We start from the raw sequence: 17,399 nt of genomic DNA on the forward strand, positions 1-17,399 counted from the left end.
CAGGGTGATGGGGCGAGGTGGGATGGGGCTGTCATGGCCTCACAAGAGAGAGCAATCCCAGAGAGATCTCCCAACATTAAACACGGAAATTTTTTGGTCAAACAGATATAATGCCTTGAACAACAGCCCAGATTGATGAGGGAATGTTGTGGCTGAGGGGGTTCATGACCGAGAAGGAGCGATGGCTGAGGGGGAAGCATGGCTGAGGAGGAGCAATGGAGCAATGGCTGAGGGGACAGCATGGCTGAGGGGACAGCATGGCTGAGGGGGTCAAACGGGTGAAGGAGAGTCGTGGCTGAGGAGGAGTAATGACCGAGGGAGACCTGTAGCTGAGGTGCTGACATGGCTATGGGAGAGTCACGGCTGAGGGAGTGTCACGGCAGGCAGGATCTCATGGCTGAGGAGAACAGGCAGCACCAGGTCCGAAAGAGAAAGCTTACTGAACCAGTTGTGCTCGTGGCTGAGTGCTGCGACCAACACTCACGGCCGCAGCCGGTACGGGCAGAAACGGGCACGACGCTCCCACCCCACCGTTTCCTCCGCCTCAGCCCCGCCGGGCACGGCGCCTCTTCCCGCCGGCCCGGAGGCGGAGGGGCCGCGGAGGGCGGGGCGGCCGGACTCGTTTCGCGGTCGAGCGGAGCCGACCGTGGCCGCCCCAGCACCGCCTCCTCCCCTCCCCGCTCTCCTCCCGCCTCCCGGAGGAGGAGGGTCCGGGGCGCAGCGCTCTGCGTGTGTCCGCAGCTCGCGTGGCCTCGCTTACCCACTCCGCTCCCGCCTTCCATCGGCAGCGCCGCGCCGTCCGCTCTCCGCTCCCTCTGTTCCTCCGCTGCTCCTTCCCGGCCAGCCGGGGTTGCGCCTGCGAGTCTTCTTCCCCCGCATTCTGGAGGCTCCCAATATGTTCAGCGCCGTCCGCGCCCAGAGGCACCAGGTACGGCGGGCGGGGGCCGGGCAGGGGCCGTGCGGCCGCGCTTTGTTCGGCGCTGGGCAGCGGGCGGAAGCGGCGGCCCGGGCGGGCGCCCCGCGCTCGGGGAACCGCAGCCCCTGCGGCCCCGCGGCGCTTTTGTTGCTTTTTCGTGGCCCGTTTTCTTGGGCCGCGGAGTTGCCCGCATGGCCTGAAGGGCGTGAGGCCGCTCCCTCTGTGCCGGGGGAACGGGCGGGCCCCGGCAGCCGGGGAATGCGGTGTAGCCCCCGGCCGGGAGTTCCCGGGTTCCCCGCGGGTGCGGGGCCAAGGTCAGGCGCTGCCTCTTCCAGCGCCACGCTGCAGCCGCAGAGAGGCGTCTTCCTAAACCCGTGCCGTGAATGGCGGGGGGAGGAAAGAGAATCGCGGGAATCCTGGACTTTGGAGGAAATAGCCGCCCCGGGATGAGCGGCGTGTGCTGAGAGCTGTTTGCCAGTGCCATGACCCTCCCTGTCATCTCTACCAGTTCTAGGAAGTGGGAGATAATAGTGGCTGTCAGCTCACATTAGTGCTTCTGGGGAAAGCTGATGAGGGTGAATGACCAGAGCGGTTTGATTTTGGATTTTTTAGGGTTTTTTGGGAGGTGTACAGTATTTTCTGTCTTCATGCACCAATTTCCAGAGTTTTTTAGAATTTTCAGAGGCGCTTCAAGGTAGAAAATGCCTTTGCATTGGCACTTTTGCTGTTCCTTCACCCAGCATTTCCACAGATAATAAATATGAATTGGCTGTAATTTCATGCAGGGTAGAAAAATACTGGCAATGAGAGGCGAAACATCCGAGGTATTTCCTAAGGAGATGTGTGGTGATAGACTAATGGAAATACAGTCTCATGTCACTCCTTGTTTGTGTGGTTTGTGAAGGGAGGACGGTTTTTTTTCTTGTTTGCAGTGATGGGTGTGTAGACACCACATCTATTCTCTTCTGTCAGAAGCTTGAAAATAAAAAAGCAAGCAGGATGTGGTGCTTCGGTGGTGAGATTGGTTTAATTTTCAAAAGCAGATTTTGTAGCCACGAGCCTGACTCCTGGAGCGCAGGATGCAACAGTCAGGGAATATTTTCTAGTTAGGAAGCTGTGTACTAGCTGCTGTAATTAAGTCTGATTTTATTTTCATCAGCTGGAATTCTTAAGGAGCAGGAGATGGTAAGAAAGGCAAAAACTGCCCAGAATGGGGGTGGAAGACAAGGAGGACATATAAACAAAACTCAGTGATTTGGTTGTGTGACAGATGTTTGGAGAACTGTGAGAAGCCTGTGTTAATAAAAAAATAGACCCAGGGGGTGGACAAAGGGAAGGAAAGAACTCAGATTTTAGTCGACTGAATGTGAGGCAGGTTGAAAAAGAGATGTAGATAAGGACTGTGACAGCAACAGCAAAAGTATGAAGTGGGAAGGGAGAGGAAGGGCAGAACCAGTGTGAAAAGGGAACTAATGGCCAGAGCTAGGGCTTAGAAGCGTGGGAGGCCAGACCTGGAAGCCAGCGCTGAATGAGCAGCCGGAGTGTTGCAGCTGAGGGTTGTCGCTGGAACAGCAGTAACATTCAAGCATCAAGCCTGCTGCTTATAAATTTTTAAAGTCTGCATGCATAAATGTGTTTGGAAGAGCTCTCTGGGCTTGCTTTCTATAGAGGGCCGTCCAAGCATTGCACCTTTCCCGGGCTGCATGTAAGAGATTTTGGAAAATGTCCACAGTACTCTGTCATTCCTCTTCAATTCCTAACCAGTGATAGCAAATATTCCATCTTCCCTCTCCCTGTCCTCACTGTTGGCATGGGAGCATGACTAAGGTTGTTGTGCAGTGAAATAGAAAAATTTTGTCTACAAGTCGTAGTTATCAGTGAGACTAAATCTTTAGTGGAAAACAACTGAAAAGTGAATAAGCAAAACAAAATTGTTGTAAATTCCGAGTCTTACTTTAGATTACTGGTATAAAGAGGCTGTGCCTCTTTAGTGGTGTAAAGTATGTTAATAAATGTCTTGATTGCATACTCAGACATGAAAAGATGATGTGTTTTTACCATAAATAAATGATAATGTATGAAATAAATGTTTTGAGGACGTTTGGTTTTATATTCTGATACAGATAATGGACGGTGAGCAGTCGTAGGTGTGACCTACATTTCTTCTGAGCTGGGCTGTCACAAGCCAGAAAGCTCCGGCTGGGTGTTAAATTCCATTTTTGTTTCACAAGTGTCAATCAAATATCTGTCATTACATCAGCAAGTATTGATGTTAAATCAAAAGATTATCAAGTATCTCCCCCAAAGTAGTGCTTTACCTGTGAGTTGAAGAAGTAGCACATTAATTTGACTAAAAGGTTTGTGCAGAATTGGCACAGCAAATACTGCACATGGAAAGTGGGCTCTATTAAAGATGAGAGGTCAAATAGATGGTCCCTGTGTTGTTAGGTCGTGGGCAAGGTGACTCTGTTGTCTTGGTGGTCACCTGAGGCCGCAGCTCCTGCAGGAGGCTCTGCAGGGGAGATGCCCAGGGCAGCACTGAGGATCACTGTGCCTCAGTAGCATTGCTATTTAGGTGGGTTTTCTTAAATGTACCTTTAAATACAGTGGAATAGAGGAGTTTAAAAGGAGGGAATCTCCCTTCTGGAAGTCGGGATGTGCAGCCAGTTTATCTCTGAGTGCATGATGAGCTGTGACTCGCTCACGGCCAGTGGTACGCGTACATGGCAAAGGAAAATCTCAGTCTGTGCACAACATGAGGCATTCAGGAAACACAGTTACTACAACAAGGCTGTGTTTAAAATCCAGCAGCTGGGCAGACATTTGAGTCCTTGCATTCCTGTGCTGGGAACAGCTGGGGTGCCAGAACACACCATGTGGATGTTCTGTGACTTCAGGCCTGCCTCAGCCTGGTGTGATCGGCTCTTGATCAAGGGAGTCTCCAGCCCCAGTACCAGTCCTTTCTGTTAAAATTACAACAAAAATCCAGAGTTTATGCATTACTGTTTAGTTTTTTGCATCATTTTAAAAGTAAGGGAACAGCTGCTCTCAAGTAGGAGTTTTCTCCAAAGGAATGTGTTGTTCCCATTCTGGAATGATAATTCTGTAGCTTTAATATGTTTAAAGAAGTGCATTTGGATGGAGCTTGAACAGTCATGGTGTCAGAAGCACCAGGCTTTCACTGGCTGACAGTCATCTGGGAACATCTCACTTGGCTTAAAAGAATTTAAAAATCCTGGATAATTATAAAAAAAAGCCGCAGAGTTCTTCATGTGCTGAGCTAAAAAGGAGTATAAGCAAGGAGGGGGAGGTAATGACAAAGTGATTTCGATTTAAAAAAATAATTTAAAGGAAAGAGTTTGTTTGCAGTACCTGTTTATGACCTTTAATGCAGAAGAGGCAGTATTCTTGACTTTGCAGTGAATTTTGGCTGATGGTTTGGGTTGAGTTCTAGCAGCAGTACTCCAAACCAAAATGTGAAAAGTTGTGAATTTGCTTGTGCTGTTTAGTGCTGTTTTGAGGAATAATATTAGCCATGACATACACAACAGCGTTGAAACTCTGTGTCAATAATTAAGATATTCAAATTCCAAAATGTTCATATTCCTAGATATTCAGATTGGACAATACCATTAGGGACATAAATGCATCTGCATGGGATTGGTGTCTTGCACAAAGGAGGGTTTTAACAGACAAATCTTCCATTTCAATCCAGAACTATTTTGGATGACCTTCTTAGGCCTTCAAGGTCTCAAACAAGTGCATGTGGCAGAGTTAGAACATTGGAAACAAAACTGATGTGTTACAGCGGAATGTGACAATACACGCCCAGAGATGTAAACTGAGCGAGGCTGATTGTGGGATTTAGTTAGAATAGCTTGACTAGCTGTCCTGTGACTTGAAATGTTTTCGTTGAGGTGAATTTTTGGGGAAGGTGTGGACATCAGAGTCTTGGGTTCTGTTTTGAGAAGTTTGCTTGCTTTAAAAATTGCAGTGATTATGCCAGTTGTACCGACAGGGAAGTGTTGACTGCCAAATGCCTAATTAAACAATATTTGTTTAATAGAGCTTGGTGTCAGCTTCTTAACTTGCCTGTAGGATTACAAGAAGAATATACCTTAATTTATTATTACTTAACCTCACCTTTATGTGAGATTTCCTTTCTCAGCGAAGCACACTGGCATTGCAGTGTGTTGATGGAAGTTGTGTGCAGGGGTGCTGCTCCTGCAGTGCCCAGCGTTCCGGGTGCTGTGTTCCCCTGATGTGGGACACTGCTGTGCTTGGGAGCAGCTGTTCCCTTCTCCAGGCTGCGTGGCTGTGCCTGCTCCAGAGCCAAGCTCTGCCACTGTTTGCTCTGCCTGCGTGGTTCTCTGCTGGCTGAGGCTGTGGGAATGGAGGCAGTGTCCGTGAGCTGTACGTGGTGGGACAATGCCCTCTGCTGCTCCCAGGAATCAGCCTCCTGCTGGAGCTACTGGGCTGCACCAGGCACCGGGCAGGTACTGCTCCTGCCAAAGTCACCCTGGGCTGAGCTCTGGCCACGCACCACGGTCACAAGGTTTTCTTGCAGGGCACTTTTAGTTTTTGACAAGGAGAAATGAGCTGCACCTATTTTTAGGAAACCCAGTTCCGAATGTGGCATTTATTCTGTGGATACAAATATAGTGTTGGAACTGAAGTGATTGATGTTTTCCTGAGGTGGCACCAGGGTCATGGAAAGTTCCAGAGTGAGTGTTTGTTGCCTGTTCCCTCCCTGCTGCTGCTCCTCCTCCTCTTCTCCCCTCCCCAAAAAATCCTGGCATAAAGAGCCCACCAGCATGTGAATTCCCAGCAAAGCCACCCCAGTCTGCACCGCCAGTGCCGAGCTCAGCCAGAACCCAGCAGAGAGACCTTTTACCAAAGAAAGCTGCCATACAGATTCCTGACTTTATAATTTCTGGAAGTAGCAGAGACTGGAGACATGCCCAGTCATTTCAGACATGTCCTTAATCCATCTTCAGACAATTTCAGGCATTCAGTAGAAGAAGGCTATAAGTAGATGAGCACAAGAAGAGCCGAAGGTAGGAGGCTTGTGGATTGTGTTCTTTTATAAAATGGAGTAATTTCTGTTGTGTTACATGTGAGTTACCTACTTGTGGAAGGAGTAGTGATAATAGGATGTGCTGAAGGGCAGAGTTGGTAAGGGATTGGCTAAAAATGGGATTCAGCTCTTCTGACTTTTTTCCTAAGCACTAATTTAGCCCTTTTCTTGTCTCCGGGGGTATAAGGATGATGTGGTTGATTTCTTATTAGGCACGAGGATATATTGCTGTCAATATAGAATTTTTCAGGCTGCTTGCTTTTTGTGGGGGAAAAAACCCCTCAAAAAATAACAACAACACTAAAACAACCCCAACTTGTTTGTGAAGAAAAACTTGTTTGTTTGGGTCAGGACTGTGAATCAAGTTTTATGTGAAATATGCGGCAGCGCTATTTGTTGTCCTTACATGATACCTTCTCCTTTATTGCAGGTTATGATGCATGATTATCACAGAAGAAATTCATGTCTATAGCTCATAAGGACTATATTACATCATCTTCAAGCCTGATAGTTTTGGAATCCACATTGCATCTGCAAACACACGTCTGCTTTTGCATTTCCACAAACATCTTCCCTGTCAGGAGATCCTGAAACTCAAGTGCTCTGTTCTAACACAGTGATACCATTGGGCTATTTTAAATTTACAGTCATATATTTGCTTGGTAAGTTGTACCATTAATTGTGTATACAGTAGTTAATACTTCTGCTGAAATTATGTAAATTTAAAATCTTGGTGTCTTTTCTTTAATAAAACACAACAGATGGATGTTTGTAAGATTATTATTGCCAGTTTAGGGTTGAATACTCGCAGTAGTAAGTGAATTTAAAATAGATGGATTAACAGTAGAAGTATTTTGTGGGAGCTTTGGTATTTTCATTACTGATTTTTGCAATCCACTACTTCTGGTTTGGAGTTCTCGTATTTAGTGTGATCTTCAGAATTTTCTTAAACTTGAGGTGGAAATAAAAATTGTTTCTGGTAACATTAATAGAATCCTACATATACTCTAAGATTTTTAAGGTAACTGTACTTCTATGTATGTTAGCAGCTCAAACTTAGAAATCTGTTTTTTGTTTTAAATTACTATTTCAAATTCGTTAGGTCGTGTAAGGGTAATAGTTAAGTGTTCTTAATTAGCTTCTTATTTGGAAAGTGCTTAACTAAATAAGAATCAATTAAAGGAGCTAAGAAATAGCTTCCAGATAAAAAAATTAAAGTTTCCTGAAGTTATTTTCCCAGTCTTTGACTGATCTCCCTGAGGTTGTGTCTCTGTATATGGCTGAGGTCTTCAAACAAAGTTGTTCTAGCTTTGAGATGATTTAAAATACATGACTGGTGTTCACAATGTATTAAATTATGTCTGTTTTGTTGGTCATAATGTTTTCATGACTTCCAGCTGCTCTAAAATACTGTAATTTCATTACTCATAAAATTAAACAGAAAATGTTTATCTATCTATTCTACTTCAAAAGCTACTTTAAATTCTCAGTTCTTATTTTTCAGTGTAGCTGGGTTTTGTGTCTGCAAAAAATGCAGCTGGACCAGAGTGGTAGGGAGCAGAAAGTGGTGATGAATAATGATAGCTGGGGATGGATCTACCAAAAAAGATCTTTAGGGAAGGGAATCCATGTAATCCAGTGATTCCCAGCTTGCTCCCACAGAGCTGGCACAGATTCAGCCTGTGGTTTTGAACCCAGTACCTGCTGAAGGGATGTGGCCTCAATCTCTGAAAATCATTAATCCATTAATGCCCCGAGTGTTTGTTTGCAAACAGTGTTGCTAGTACTGCTGCACTGAAGCCAAATGCTGTGTGTGTAACCTTTGCCCATTGCATGTGCAGCCAGACCAACACCAAAATGATTCCCAACGGATATTTGATGTTTGAGGATGAGAACTTCATCGAGTCGTCTGTTGCCAAACTCAACGCCTTACGGAAGAGCGGTCAGTTCTGCGACGTCCGCCTCCAGGTACCTGTGCCCTGCCCCGCTGGGGAGCCTGGGGGGATGTGGGGGTTACACCACGTGGAGCTGTTGCTTCACAGACTGGGAGATGGGAGGTTTTAGAAGCCCATTTCTCTGAAAAATGCATACTAAAAAAAACCCAAATGGGATGCGCTTGGAGAGAAGCGATCCCAGCTTTCAGCTGGAGACTGTTGATTTGAAAAATTGATTTGAACTGTGGCACTCACCTGAGTAGGCCTTCATGTTGTGAAAATGCAAAGGTAATTACAAAAACTCCTCACCAGCACTTGGGCTTCTTGTTTGTGTTTGACATAAAGGTGTGTGGACACGAGATGCTGGCGCACCGAGCCGTGCTGGCATGCTGCAGTCCCTACCTGTTCGAAATCTTCAACACTGACAGCGACTGTCATGGAGTTTCCCATGTGAAATTTGATGATCTCAACCCAGAAGCTGTTGAAGTTCTGTTGAATTATGCCTATACTGCTCAGTAAGTAGTTCTCATGGTAACTAGAGAGAGGATAGACTTTGATTTGAAAAATCAGAATAATAAGAGGTAAATTTCTCTGTTTAATAGGTTAAAAGCTGATAAAGAGCTGGTGAAAGATGTATACTCTGCAGCAAAGAAATTGAAGATGGAGAGGGTTAAGCAGGTATGGTTCTCAGCTCTCCTGGAAGTCCATTCTGCCTTCCCAGGCTGACAGCATTGCACCTTTTGGTGTTAGTGAGCCAAAACCTGATGCTTCTATGGAAGAATTGCTCAGCACAAAGCTGCTGTAGATGTTCCTTAGCACTGTACTGATTTGGTGCCAGCTGGATGTGTTGCTTCCACTTGAACTGTCTAGGTGCCAGGGTGTTCCCTGAAGTCATGTTTTGTATTTGTGCACCTATGTAAGAAAAACAGCTTTAAATCTTGGCTGATTCCTTACCTTCAGGTCTGTGGCAGCAGTGCTGTGCTTGGTTGTGTTGGGAGCATGAACAAACCTGTAAATCTGTCAGAAAAAAGAATAATTCGCACACTCCTGAACATAAATTTGGTAGTGCTTGACTTTGGAAATACCCTTAGCTGCAGACAGGGGTACCCTTAAAAAGGGAGTTGGGATCATTACCTCACCTGATGAGAAGTAGTTTTGAATAGGTGTTCAGTAGAAGAGCGTGGGGTCAATGCAGATGTCAGTAGCTTCCAAATGTGTCTGAATTTTTCATTTAAGATGTGCATATTTCTGTGGAAGGCAACATTCCCTGTACAGCACTGGCATGGGGATGACAGCAGAGTCACGACTCTGCAGTTAGAAAACAGCTGCTGTATGTTGGGATAGGTAATGTAAATGTATAAAAACTGTCTGCTTGCACTGCCAGGTTTGTGGGGACTATCTGCTGTCCAAGATGGACGTGCAGAGCTGCATCTCGTACCGCAACTTCGCCAGCTGCATGGGAGACTCCCGGCTGTTGAACAAGATCGATGGCTACATCCAGGAACACCTTGTAGAGATTTCAGAACAGGAGGAATTTCTCAAGCTCCCACGGTTAAAGGTTAGCTTCAGTTTGGAGAATTCCTTCTGATAGAGGATTTCCAAAAAGCAACCTGAGGAGCAACTAGGATTTCCTTCCCTTTTGGGGGCAGGAAAGCTTGGTGTACTGACTGCTGCCAGTAATGTGACAATTTTGGATCTGTGTCCTATTCTTAGTGCTGTGAACCTTAACTCTAGAGAACATATGCTGTCACCCTTTCCAGGTGTAAAAGGTGATTGTATTTAAATGTGCTGCTTAGTTCCATAGGCTGAAAGCTCCTTGTGGTGTTCTCTGGCTCTGTGGTTAAGAGAGAGTTGTGCTCACTTTGTAAACTACAGCATGCTACAGGGAGAGAGTGAATTCCTACAGAATTCCTAGAGATTAAATAATCTTTTGTCTTCTCCCTCAAGCTTGAAATAATGCTGGAAGACAATGTTGGCCTACCCAGCAATGGCAAATTGTACACAAAGGTAATCAACTGGGTACAGCGCAGCATCTGGGAGAACGGAGGCAACCTGGAAGATCTAATGGAAGAGGTTAGTCTTTAAGAAAATGGGATTTCTGGATTAATCATTAAAAAAAAAAACCCCAAAAAAGCCAATATGAAGGATGATCCCTTTTTTTTTCTTTTTTTTTTTACCCCCTTCACTTTTTTAACTGACCCTAAAGAATTTAAATTTTGCTGTAGGTACCCCTAAGCTGAGAAACTGGGGGGGTGTTCAGGTGAGCTGAATGCACTGTTCAGTCTGGTCTTCACTTTCCTTTTTGCTCCCCGTTGCTGTATAGTAGCCTGAGAGTGGCCTGTATCTGCTTTAGTTTGGGGAGGTGGTACTGAGACTTGCCATAGATTGGTGATGTTTTCCTTTGCAGGTTTTGCTTGTAGATGCACAGTAGGTAAAAGCTTCTAATGGTTGTTCCTCCCCGTTGGTTTATCTCCCCATAGGTTTATTAACAAAACTAGGATACCAAGGCTGAAGAACCAAGAAGAGCCTCAAGTGTATTGACACGTACAGAAGCAGCAGTCCTGCCCCAGTGCTCCTAAGAAAATCCGCTGTGGGCAGAGAACGATCATGATGATTTAATGGTGTTTACTTACTCCTTTACAGGATGCATTATTTTCAAACTTGTGTGTTGTTAAATGGCTTTTCTCATGAATACTAATGGTAGATGTAGCCTGGGCAGTGTTTAATGGCAAAATTATTGGGGAGATAAAATTTTTAATTGGCTCCAGCAAACGGACTTTACCAAATCTTGTGAAATTCTTCAAAATTTTCAAAATCTGATATTACAAGGACAAAAGATCCCCAGAAACACTTGTCTAGGCAAAAGTACATGTTGATGCTGTCATATAATCTCAAGTGTATATTTCCTCTTGGAGAAACTAATTTAAAACATCATGTTGAAATTAAGATGCGTTTCGTTGAAACAGCTGCATCTGGTTTCAGTGGTGGACAACAGTTTCTTCCAGAACTTAAATTTGTGTTGTCTTCCCTCATTCCCATACCTTTCTTTTAGAGTCTGTTGGCTTCTCTTGGCCTTTTTTGATGGAGATAAATATGTGTATTTTTCATAGCAGAAAACTTGTGTGCAGGGATAAGGAAAATGCTTGCATGAGACTGTGAATTTGTGTAACTGCAAATTAATTTGCCTTTTGCTTGTCTAATGTTTCTGTGCTGGGAAAACAGCAGAAGCCCATGGAAAATGAAGATTTCTCTCAAGCTGAGAAAGTAAGGAACCTTCACTCCCTATTTTGAAGATTGCCACCATGACATCTGCTTCCTTTTAGTTTTGCCACTGTGCGAGCTTGAGATGAGCTGACGAGCAGTGTGGTGCCTGGGGTAATGTGCCTGTAGCTGAGGAGCACAGAGACAGCAGCCACATGGGTGTTCTGTTGTTGTTTTTGCAGGTGCAAACGCTGTACTACTCAGCTGATCACAAGCTGCTTGATGGAAATCTGCTAGATGGACAGGCTGAGGTGTATGGCAGTGATGATGACCACATTCAGTTTGTGCAGGTACCAATTGCAGACAGTCTCAGGTAACCCCAGGTAGACTGGAGCAGTTTACAGCACACCTGAAGTCCTGTGTTCTGCTGGCAGAGAAGGCAGCAGGTGCTGTAGTGGAGAAATGCAGCAGGAGAAGGTGTCTGGCTGGGAGCTGCTGCAGGCCATGATGTGCTCTCAGCTTCTGTCTCTTTGGCAGGCTGGGCTCTCAGCCTTTGCACAACAGAGTGCTCTAATTCTGACTTCAAAATCAATCCTGGCTGTTAGAAGAAAGAAGAGGCAGACAAGCACTCAGTTGTAGGAAGTCAGCTGAGACCTTGTAGAGTTCCCAGAGACTGTAGAGAAACAGGGACTGCTTGGTTTGCAGTGGGGAATGTGTCTTGGTAAATTTGGGCCTAGAAAAAGATTCCAGATCCAAGTTCTAATCCTTCAGCTGCCAGCGTCCGCTTCTTTTGTTCAGCTGCACTGGTGGTGTAGCTGCCAAATCTCTCTGATGCTTTGACTGAGTGCAAATCACTCCTGTGCTTTTTGAGAGGTCTTTTGTTACCATTTTATTTTTTATTTCTTACCAGGTGTAATCCTTCTGAACTCAAGAAAACCACATGGCTTAGTACAAATGCAGGCTAAGATAGAATTAAAAAGGACTAACAGTTGTAAATTATCAGTTGCTTTATACAAATTAGCTTGGTTTAAATTTATGAATTTGAAGCAAATACATTGTAATATTTTATAACAGTGAAACATGTTCATACAAAAGGTTTCCTTCATGCAATTCTTAGCTAATGTGTAAAACACTGTCCATCCCAGTATGTGGATTTTAGAAGTGAAATGAGAGGAAAAGGAAAAGCCAGCTAATTTTCTAGTTTGTTAATTGTTTTTAGAAGGCCTTCACATGTTCTCCACCTCTGGATACCATTTGTAATGCTTAGAAGCAGAGAGGTGAATGTTAAGAAAGTTCATTTTCAGAACTAAGACCAGGACTTCTCAACATTTTTCCATAAATCCTTTCTAATAAGAAAAGTCACCAACTCCAGACATCCTAAACAGTTGAGGGAAGTAACACTAAAAATCCCCTAGATGCCAATCCTAGAAAAATTGTAACTTTTACATTTTTAAATTACAAAACTTTGGATTGTCTGTTGCTGCAATTTAAAGATAAGAGCTTAAGTGGTTAATTGGATAAAGGTTCAGAAATTAAAAAAAAAAGCTCTCTACAAGCACGCTGCTTGTCATGGTGAGCTGAGCTTAGCAATCCAACTCCTCTGTGTGAGGTTATCTGAGTTAGGTGATGTGTTTCTGAAGACTTGTGACAGTTTCCATGGAGATCAGGCTCCAGGGAACTGTGCAAGCATCACAGACTTGGGACTGTGGTCATAAACTCTGCTGCTGAACAGTATAGACAGCACGGTAACTTCTGTGCTTCAGGAAGAGCCTCAACAACCCAGCCAACTGTGCTGAAACTGGGAATTTTGAGTTTTTTCTTAATAGAGTAAAATAATGTAAACTATAGTAGAAATTTAATTGGAGATGAAAAGAAAGCAGAAATCTCTTGTTAGTGGAAGTATCAAGGGAATAAAATCCAAGAAACAGCTAATCTGAGCACAGAGGGGAACTGAGGTGAAATTAGTTTGTCTTCAGGGAATGAAGAGAATAGTTTATTCACTTCCAAACAGCATTATATAATTAACTCAAGTTCCAGAAGCAAAGCTTGGGAGTGAGGCTCCTGTGTGGTAGCTCAGTTCTCTCCAGCTGTGTGTTCCTTATATTTGTAAATCCTGCTAGAAATGCTCACTCACTTCAGGGATTTGCAGTCCAGCACCAGCAGTATAAAGCTGTAGTCACAGGATAAAGTGAGTTCCAGGAGAAAAGTGTAGGGTGGTTTTTGGCCACTGTTGCTGGGCAGGCAAGATGTTCTGCTGAAAATATAGGTGTGCTATAAATGCTGCTCTGCGGAGGCGTAGACAAGTGTGCTCTGGAGTAGCTACACAGTGTCTCAGAGAAGCAGAGGTAGAAGGAGCTGTAGTCTCTGGCTAGGTTTCTGTAGCTGCCTTTTGATTTTGCAGAAGAGGCCACCACGTGAGAATGATCACAAGCAGATCAGTAGCAGCTCCTCTGGAAGTCTTTCTCCAAATGCTACTGTTCAGAGTCCTAAACACGAGTGGAAAATCATTGCTTCAGAGAAGACTTCGAGTGAGTAACAGGGGCAGGGGTTGTCTAATAGATGTGTCTCCTCTTGGGTACCTGCCACCTTCTGCTCCCTGGGGATTTCCTTCACATCTCTAAGGAATGCTGAGGTGTTTCTTCTTACTGATGATACAAGTAATTTGTAGGATGCTTCTGATGTACCTAAACTGGGATGACACACATTTCAGTTCCTTATCAACTAAATCCATGGTGTGTCATCATTTTCCCAGAAAATCCTAAGGAGGCAGCCCATAGTTAATTAGCAGAGCTGTTTGCTCGGTGTGTGCAAGGAGACTCCCAGCACATGTTTAAGTTGCTGTTTTACGTCCTTCAAGTGCTCTTTCAGTATCTAAAGCATAGTTGTCAATAACACTTCTGGAAGCAGTAACCTGAAAAAATGAAGTTTCTGTGCTGCCAAGGGGAGTGGCACAAGCAGCAGAGCCCATTTGGCATCCAGCTCAGTGCCCTTCCCGTGGCACCGTGCTGAGGGTGGCGGTGTGCTGTCCCCACAGGTAACACGTACCTGTGCCTGGCCGTGCTGGACGGGGTGCTGTGTGTCATCTTCCTGCACGGCCGCAACAGCCCCCAGAGCTCCCCCTCGAGCACCCCCCGGCTGCTGAAGAGCCTGAGCTTCGAGCTGCAGCCCAGCGACCTCATTGAGAAGCCCATGTCCCCCATGCAGTACGCGCGCTCGGGGCTGGGCACGGCCGAGCTCAACGGCAAGCTCATTGCAGCGGGTGAGCCGGGGCAGGGGTGCTGGGCCGGGGGTGGGCTGGTGCCTCTGAATGCGGGGCCAGTAACCTCTCGCTTGCAGGGGGCTACAACAGGGAGGAGTGCCTGCGCACCGTGGAGTGCTACGACCCCGAGAAGGACACCTGGACGTTCATCGCACCCATGAGGACGCCGAGGGCCCGGTTCCAGATGGCGGTGCTGATGGTGTGTGGGGTGGAGCAAGCCCGCACCCGGGCTGAGCTGAACAGGGCACCCTGAACAGGATGGCTCTAAAGTTGTTTCTCTGTAGTTCCACGGTTGCCTGAGTGCTCACAAGCTGCCTGGTGTGCTGAGAGCTGACGGGTGTTGGTTTGTTCCTCTCAGGGGCAGCTGTACGTTGTGGGTGGGTCAAATGGCCACTCGGATGATTTGAGCTGTGGAGAGATGTACGAGCCCGACATTGATGACTGGACCCCTGTTCCGGAGCTGCGGACCAACCGCTGCAACGCAGGTGAGGCCTCTGCGGTGCCTGACTGGGGGGGTGGAGACTCAGCCAGTTCTTACTCACTTGCCATTCTGTCCTGTATCAACAGGAGTGTGTGCCCTGAACGGAAAGCTGTACATTGTGGGTGGTTCTGATCCCTATGGCCAGAAAGGACTGAAGAACTGTGATGTGTTTGATCCCGTAACAAAGGCTTGGACGAGCTGTGCTCCCCTTAACATCCGTAAGTTTGCTGGGGAGCTGGGCAGGAATGGGGAGAAAAGGGCAGTTGCAGAACTGCACCAAACCAAGAACTACAAAAACCAAAATTGCCCCTTTGAGCTGCTGGTGCTGGTGGCTGACTGTGCTGGCTTTGGTTGCAGGGAGGCACCAGTCGGCCGTGTGTGAGCTGGGGGGGTACCTGTACATCATCGGCGGGGCCGAGTCGTGGAACTGCCTCAACAGCGTGGAGCGCTACAACCCCGAGAACAACACCTGGACCCTGATGGCGCCCATGAACGTGGCACGGCGCGGCGCCGGCGCGGCTGTCCGTGATGGTAGGGCTGGGGCTGCTGCCTCGGGGCCTTTCATGTCTGCTCTGATGCGAGTAGAATACAAAGCTGTGCTCCTTTCTGGGCAGGAAACAATACAGTAGGAGCCTGGTTAAATGCCCAGTTTTAAGTAAAAAGAAAAACCTCTTGGTTGTGGGACATTCACTGCACCTCTTTGTTTTGAAAGTGTCACTGTGCAGCTTCTAGAGCTGCACCTGTTTGAATTTATACTTTGCTCTTACTCTGAATCAAATTCCTGGGCAGGAGACCCAAAGCAGATCGCTCCTATAAGTGCAGACCTTGACCAGGCCAAGGTCTGTGCCAACACCTGGCTCCCTTGGGGCTTTGTCGAGCCTCCTGTGGGAGCACAGGGCCAGCTGGTGCTGAGCAGTGAGCATGGCTCCCTTTCCTCCCACAGGGAAGCTCTTTGTGGCTGGAGGATTCGATGGCACGCACGCGGTGAACTGCGTGGAGATGTACGACCCTGCCAGGAACGAGTGGAAGATGATGGGCAGCATGACCACGCCAAGGAGCAACGCTGGCATCACCACCGTGGCCAACACCATTTATGCAGTGGGGGGCTTTGATGGCAACGAGTTCTTGAACACACTTGAGGTCTACAATCCAGAGTCAAATGAGTGGAGCCCCTACACCAAAATTTACAAGTTTTAAGTGAATTAAATTCCCTTTTCAAACTAACAGGCTTAGTGATGTAATTGTGTTTCAGTTAGAGGTACACCTGTGAATAGGGGTGGGGAGGGCATAGATGTTGCCAACAGCAACACAGAGCTTTTGCATATTGCATATTAACGTGCTGTATATATTTGTTTTGGAAAAAATATTGAGATGAAGGGGTTTTTTGTGTATTTTAGATCTTTAAAGGTTTTGGTTTTGTTTTAAGATTTTGATGATAATGCAGGAGAAACTAGACTGGGCATATCATTTCAGGAGTTTCCCCCAGTATTTGTCACTTTGCACATTGGATGACTTCTTGGAGGTGTGTTCTTGGGGCAGGAAGGGTAAAATTTGTGGGGGATAATGTTTTTTCCTTTCATCAGGCCTTGGTTTCCTTCAGTAACTGGAACAATCTGTAACAAGAAGCCTTATTTAAATAGATATAATGGCTATTTTTTTTATTAAAAAAAGCTGACATGCCTCTGCTAATACCTTATCTTTTACAATTGCCTTTTTATAACAGTTTTTATATACTCAGCAGAGTATTTTGTCTGTTGAAATGCAAATGGCAGATAAATGGTGATTGAAACAGAGACAGTCTTGGAGTTTCTAGAGCCCGAGTGGGACAGTGGATTGCCCCCACAGGTGAGCTGCTGCCTCTGCTGCAATAGTTGAGTTAGTCTGCACCACCTTCCTTAGAGCTGCATAGGGATTCTGGACATGACACACCCAGACTTTCTAGGGTGGGAAAAGGATTCTGGCTCCAAGTGTTTTGAGGAGAATGCAGAGCATGCTTTCTGTACAGCAGTTTTGTTACTCTGGGTGAGCTGATCTTTGTACAACAATAAGAGTTTGGGGAGGGGGGGTTCTCATGGGTTTTAAACTCTTGCCAGCTGGCAAAGAAAATGTGTTGTAGTACCTGTCTTAAGTTTATTTTTCTAATATTACCAGCTGGAAGTGTGATAGAACACAAATAACTTGATTTTGTATGTGCTCATAGTCCTGTTTTAGTTCACTTTCTCTGTTCCTATGGATCAAACATTGGGGTGGGATGACTTGGTGTCTAATGTGTAGTGCTGCACATCTAACTCTGGGTGCCAAAACTAGCACTGACTGCTTGCTGCTGCTGCAAACACATTAAAGGTACCTTTTGGGAAACCCTTGCACCACAGGCGTGCCCTGACCTGGCTGTGTGTCCTTTTCTTCAGGGAGGTGGTGTCTGAAGAGAGACAAAAAGTGACATTTCTGATGGGTGTAGGCAGGGAGAGCTAGAAAGAGAGTGGGCAACAGAAGACTCATCTTCCACAACAGCCCTCCCCAGCTAGCATGTG

The 17,399-nt window shown here is 46.0% G+C and overlaps 1 protein-coding gene across 2 annotated transcripts; it reads left to right on the forward strand.

Annotated features, from left to right (window-relative positions):
- The first annotated feature begins 672 nt into the window (after positions 1–672).
- On the forward strand, positions 673–17,251 carry IVNS1ABP (influenza virus NS1A binding protein). Of its 2 annotated transcripts, none has more exons than XM_054638262.2 (15): positions 673–928; positions 6,424–6,655; positions 7,835–7,961; positions 8,273–8,442; positions 8,530–8,605; positions 9,312–9,485; positions 9,875–10,000; positions 11,371–11,478; positions 13,530–13,656; positions 14,163–14,387; positions 14,465–14,586; positions 14,746–14,872; positions 14,955–15,086; positions 15,226–15,399; positions 15,812–17,251. In XM_054638262.2, exons 3-15 carry the CDS (start codon positions 7,851–7,853, stop codon positions 16,063–16,065), a joined length of 1,926 nt encoding a protein of 641 aa, XP_054494237.1. In that variant the 5' UTR covers positions 673–928; positions 6,424–6,655; positions 7,835–7,850; the 3' UTR covers positions 16,066–17,251. The 2 variants fall into 2 exon arrangements, with proteins under 2 accessions (XP_054494237.1, XP_054494238.1); XM_054638263.2 differs by lacking the exon at positions 673–928 and adding an exon at positions 5,742–5,973.
- Positions 17,252–17,399: the final 148 nt, after the last annotated feature.

Source organism: Agelaius phoeniceus, chromosome 8, assembly GCF_051311805.1.
Source record: "Agelaius phoeniceus isolate bAgePho1 chromosome 8, bAgePho1.hap1, whole genome shotgun sequence".
Classification (NCBI taxonomy): Eukaryota; Metazoa; Chordata; class Aves; order Passeriformes; family Icteridae; genus Agelaius; species Agelaius phoeniceus.